The sequence below is a fragment of the Anabrus simplex genome, chromosome 3 (assembly GCF_040414725.1).
Source record: "Anabrus simplex isolate iqAnaSimp1 chromosome 3, ASM4041472v1, whole genome shotgun sequence".
Lineage (NCBI taxonomy): Eukaryota > Metazoa > Arthropoda > Insecta > Orthoptera > Tettigoniidae > Anabrus > Anabrus simplex.
The window spans coordinates 263,317,658-263,323,657 of NC_090267.1; the positions used below are offsets into that span (position 1 = coordinate 263,317,658).

General features: G+C 39.9%; 1 protein-coding gene across 1 annotated transcript in view; it reads left to right on the forward strand.

Moving 5' to 3' along the window:
* Positions 1–4,294, forward strand: part of S6kII (Ribosomal protein S6 kinase II) — a 362,049-nt gene extending 357,755 nt beyond the window's left edge. Inside the window, exon 17 of the mRNA XM_068226656.1 lies at positions 3,948–4,294. Within this exon, the coding sequence (XP_068082757.1) occupies positions 3,948–3,998 (51 nt within the window). The 3' untranslated portion in view covers positions 3,999–4,294. The remainder of the gene's footprint in view (positions 1–3,947) is intronic.
* Positions 4,295–6,000: the final 1,706 nt, after the last annotated feature.

Here is a 6,000-nt window from a genome sequence, read left to right on the forward strand (position 1 = left end):
CTTACTACAACCCCTAAACACCCTCATAACCATGTGCAGAGACCTGTACCCTTTATTTACAATCCCATTTATGTGATTACCCCAATGAAGATCTTTCCTTATATTAACACCTAGATACTTACAATGATCCCCAAAACAACTTTCACCCCATCAACGCAGTAATTAAAACTGAGAGGACTTTTCCTATTTGTGAAACTCACAACCGACTTTTAACCCCATTTATCAAAATACCATTGCCTGCTGTGCATCTCACAACATTTTCGAGATCACGTTGCAGTTGCTCACAATCTTGTAACTTATTTATTACTCTATAGAGAATGACATCATCCGCAAAAAGCCTTACCTCTGATTCCACTCCTTTACTCATATCATTTATATATATAAGGAAACATAAAGGTCCGATAATACTGCCTTGAGGAATTCCCCTCTTAATTATTACAGGGTCAGATAAAGCTTCACCTACTCTAATTCTCTGAGATCTATTTTCTAGAAATATAACAACCCGTTCAGTCACTCTTTTGTCTAGTCCAATTGCACTCATTTTTGCCAGTAGTCTCCCATAATCCACCCTATCAAATGCTTTAGACAGATCAATCGCGATACAGTCCATTTGACCTCCTGAATCCAAGATATCTGAAAACCGAACTGCCTTCTATCGAACCAGTTATTAATTTCACAAACATGTCTAATATAATCAGAAAGAATGCCTTTCCAAAGCTTACATACAATGCATGCCAAACTTACTGGCCTGCAATTTTCAGCTTTATGTCTATCACCCTTTCCTTTATACACAGGGGCTACTATAGCAACTCTCCATTCATTTGGTATAGCTCCTCCGACCAAACAATAATCAAATAAGTACTTCAGATATGGTACTATATCCCAACCCATTGTCTTTAGTATATCCCCAGAAATCTTATCAATTCCAGCCGCTTTTCTAGTTTTCAACTTTTGTATCTTATTGTAAATGTCATTGTTATATGTAAATTTTAATACTTCTTTAGCCTTAGTCTCCTCCTCTATCTGGACATTATCCTTGTAACCAATAATCTTTACATACTGCTGACTGAATATTTCTGCCTTTTTGAAGATCCTCACATACACACTCCCCTTGTTCATTAATTATTCCTGGAATGTCCTCCTTGGAACCTGTTTCTGCCTTAAAATCCCTATACATACTCTTCCATTTTTCACTAAAATTTGTATGACTGCCAATTATGCTTGCCATAATGTTATCCTGAGCTGCCTTCTTTGCTAGCTTCAATTTTCTAGTAAGTTCCTTCAATTTCTCCTTACTTCCACAGCCATTTCTCTTATTTCTTTCCAGTCTGCACCTTCTTCTTAGTCTCTTTATTTCTCTATTATAATAAGGTGGGTCTTTACCATTCCTTACCTCCCTTAAAGGTACAAACCTGTTTTCGCCTTCCTCAACAATTTCTTTAAACCTTCCCAGAGTCTGTTTACATTTTTATTTACCGTTTTCCACCGATCATAGTTACTTTTTAGAAACTGCCTCATGCCTGCTTTATCAGCCATATGGTACTGCCTAATAGTCCTACTTTTAATCTCTTCCTTTCTTTCACATTTATTTTTAACTACGACAAAAACAGCTTCATGATCACTAATACCATCTATTACTTCAGTTTCTGTATAGAGCTCATCTGGTTTTATCACCACCACATCCAAGATATTTTTCCCTCTGGTTGGTTCCATCACTTTCTGAATCAGCTGTCCTTCCCATATTAACTTATTTGCCATTTGTTGGTCATCCTTCCTGTCGTTCGCATTTCCTTCCCCATTGACATCTGGTAAATTCAGATCTCCCGCTACAATCACATTTCTTCCCTTGTCGTTTCCTACATAGCTGATTATCTTATCAAATAATTCTGAATCCGTGTCAGTGCTACCCTTTCCCAGTTTGTACACTCCAAATATATCAAGTTGCCTATTATCTTTAGAAATGAGGCCTTACACCTAGAATTTCATGTGTCTCATCTTAAACTTTTTCGTAGCTTACAAATTCTTCTTTCACCAGAATGAATACTCCCCCTCCCACCATTCCTATCCTATCTCTACGATACACACTCCAGTTCCGTGAAAAAATTTCTGCATCCATTATATCATTTCTCAGCCATTATTCAACTCCTATTACAATATATGGTAAATATATATATATCTATTAAATTACTCAATTCTATTCCTTTCTTAACAATACTTCTACAGTTCAACACTAACAATTTTATGTCATCCCTACTTCATTTCCAGTTCCCTGTTCCCTTATCACCGCTCCCTAGGCCACCCCGTTTCCCTGAATGTACCTCCCTATTACCCTTCCAAACAAATTTCCTAACTTATACGTACCACTGGGGTTTAAGTGAAGGCCATCTGAGCGCAGATCCCTATCTCCTATCCACCCATTAGGATCTAGAAATTTCACTCCCAGTTTCCCACATACCCACTCCATAGTCTCATTTAAATCACCAATCACCCTCCAGTCAGTATCCCTCCTACACAGTATTCCACTAATAACAATCTCCGCTTTCTTAAACTTCACCCGTGCTGCATTTACCAGATCCCACACATCTCCAACTATGTTGGTGCTTATATCAGCTTGCCTTATGTTGTTAGTACCAATGTGAAACACTACCACCTTCTCCTTCCCCTCCTCCCTCTCTTCTACTTTCCTCAACATCTGCCTCAACCTAATTCCTGGATAACATTCTACCCTGGTTCCCTTTCCTCCACACACTTTCCCCGCGTGTCTATCGATGGAATCCCCCATGACCAGAGCCTCAACCCTACCCACCTCATTTGATCCCCTTCCCTCCTGGTCAGTCCTATCTTTCCTGATAGCTGAAGAAGCTACTTCCTCCTCCCTTTTCTCCTTCCCATGACCCTGTTCCACCTGTCTTTTCCTATCCTCTACTGTACATTTCCCTTTCCTTCCTTTTCCCTTCCTCCTACTTCCACACATCTCAGCAACAGTTCCCTGTCCCTCATCTTCCCCCTGTTATTCTACCTGGAGTGACTCGTACTGATTTGGCACAGACACCTATCCTGAATTCTGATCCTGAATAGAGCCCTTAGCCTGCAATCTCCTTCCCCTTAGAACATTAGACCACCTGTCTTCTACAACTCCCCCCTTTCCTTCCCCTCCCTCTTGTACACCTACTGTAACCTGTACATTGTTTGAGGGAGTCCTATCTGCCTTCCTGTCTTCTGTGAGATTCCTAATTATCTCCCTCAAACTCTCCAACTCCTCCCTCATACCCCTCAATGCCTTGTCACACCCACAGTTCGTACACTCGCGCTCCTAAGCCATTCTTTACGGAAAAAATTAAAATAAAATTAAAATAACTTATTTGCAAAAAATAAATGAACGGAGGGATATATTGTCTGGGATAATACTCAAAGATCACACAACAATAAGGTAATTAATATACGACTACACTACAATACTACTCTATTTTCAATCCTACAACCCCTAACAGGATAAAAACTGCTGTTAATTATTGAATATCTAAAGGAATACACAAGAACTACACAATTACAAACTGCAATTAAGCCTATTCTAATTACAACAACAGAATTTTAGTAAGAGTCTACGGATACCTCTACTACACCAGTACTACACAAATATTTTACAATAATAAAATAAGCACACTAAATTCTGATAGGATATTAGGCTACTTGTATACTACTGTACAGTACACTACAGTAATTTTTAAACTACTTTCAGATGTATCCTCGTTACAATACTGGTACCGTGTCACAACTAAGCACAAACAGAAATGAAATTTGCAAGAACTACTGTACTCAAAGATTACCAACAAAGCTAAATGCTTAGACAAATTATTATTAGAACTACTCTCTAATAGATACACACAAATATAGCAGGCAAGATACGGCACTATCTAAATATATTGTATCTATACTACAATTTTCAGATGAAACGTCCAGATCTTTTGGACAACGCCATAATCTACACGATAACGTGAAAATGAACACAGCAGCCACCGTACAGCGTCGCTTACAACAGTGGGGATGGGAGGTTCTTCCTCACTCACCTTATTCGCCTGATCTGAGCCCATGCGACTATGATCTAATCCCTAAAGTCAAGAAGCCATTACGTGTACAACGGTTGGCTAACAAAGAGGATATCGTAACAGCATTTCGGAGAGAGGTGTCGCACGTTAGCGATACACATGCAGCGAATGGTATTCAGCGCCTGCCCCACCACTGGTAACGCACAGTGAAAACCTTGGGTGATTATTTTGAAGGTCTGTAACCAGTGGAGACTTGTCCTTTGTATGTAGACTTGTGTATTTGCTGTCTATACCATAATAAAACAATGTTTACCAATGGCCTGTGTTCTGTCACTTTCCCACGAGAATCTCCTGAAGTCAGAATTTGTCTTCAGGCACTATGCATAACTACATGCCCCATACTTCCAAATGCATATCTTAGATTTTCCGTGTTGTCTCCTGTTCACGAGAAAAGTAATAGTTGCCATGACATGACTCAACCCTCATAGCTGTTTAACCTTCTTCAAATAAAGAATGTTATTTTCTCATTGAAATCCATTGTAAAATTATTTCCACCGTGATTATAAGCAGTAGAACGAAGATAGTTCAGGTTACTACCATTAAATGCAGCACGTCCCATGCTTCCCACTACACGTGATATCTAGTGGCTCCTTGAAGCACCTGACAGGTCAGGAGGAATGTAAACAGTTTCGCCTCCAGTCGTCCACAGAGAGTACAGCCGGCAGAGTACGTGGTGAATGGTTCCTGCAATATTTTCTAACCGTAATTGTTGTATAGCAAAACAATGCTTAAACCACACTTATTGAAAAAAATGGATTGCTACAGATGGATACTTCATTACGGATGGTCGAGTAAACTTCTGTCAGGCATGCTCTAAAGAAGTAAGTTTCCCGTAACTGACCTAAAACCTGCATTGCAATGCCCTAGCTCGCTTACTGAAGAGTATTTAGCATTTGGATTCTTTATTTCAGGTTAAATGTGAGCAGAAATCCCATCTTGAACAGCATAAATCTGCAGCTATTCACATGGCTAGCGTAGCGAGGAGAAATAAGTCCAGCAGCAATATAAGCAAACGTTTATTTCTTCCACAGTTGGCAGGCCTGAAGATGACTTTAACTTTTGCCTATGTCAGGCGTTAGTGTCTGCAAACGTCCCATGGAATGTACTAAGTAACCTGACCATGAAAACATTCTTGGAAGACATCAGTGACTGCAGTATACCTAATGAATCTACTTTAAGGAAGAATTTTTTGGATCCTGTTTACCAGAAGACATTAGATGAAACAAGAGTAGATATAGGCGATCACTATATTTGGTGTTCTGTCGATGAAACATCTGGCAGTTGCGGTCACTTCATTGTGAATGTGGTAGTAGGTAAGCTGGATCAAAATGAACCAGGTAACCCTCATCTAATTCTTTGTAAAGAAATAGAACAAACTAACAACAGCACAATAGCCTGCACAGTGAGGGATGCAAGTTCCTTTTATTAGTAACAGACAGTGCTGCCTACACGTTGAAGGCAGGGCAGGTTCTACATTCCTTCTACCCGAGCATGCTACACGTTACGTGCTTGGCCCACGGCCTGCACCGCCTTGCAGAGGAGATTAGAAGCAACTTCAGTGACGTGAACAGCGTGGTTTCTTCAGTAAAGAAAGTTTTCTTAAAAGCCCCAACACGTATACTGTTGTTCAAAGAGAAACTGTCAGCAACACCTCTTCCACCTTAGCTGATAGTTACCCACTGGGGAACTTGGCTGTCTGCTGCTATTTACTATGCTGAGCACCTAGAAGGAATTTTAAATGTCATCAATGACTTGGATGAAACAGAAGCTTCCTGCATTGCCAAGGCCAAGAAATCGCTCAAGCGCCCGACTCTCATCGCTTCCCAAGCATATATTAAGGCACATTTTTGTTTTATACCAGAAGCTATTCTGCAGTTGGAAAGTGCAACCTTGC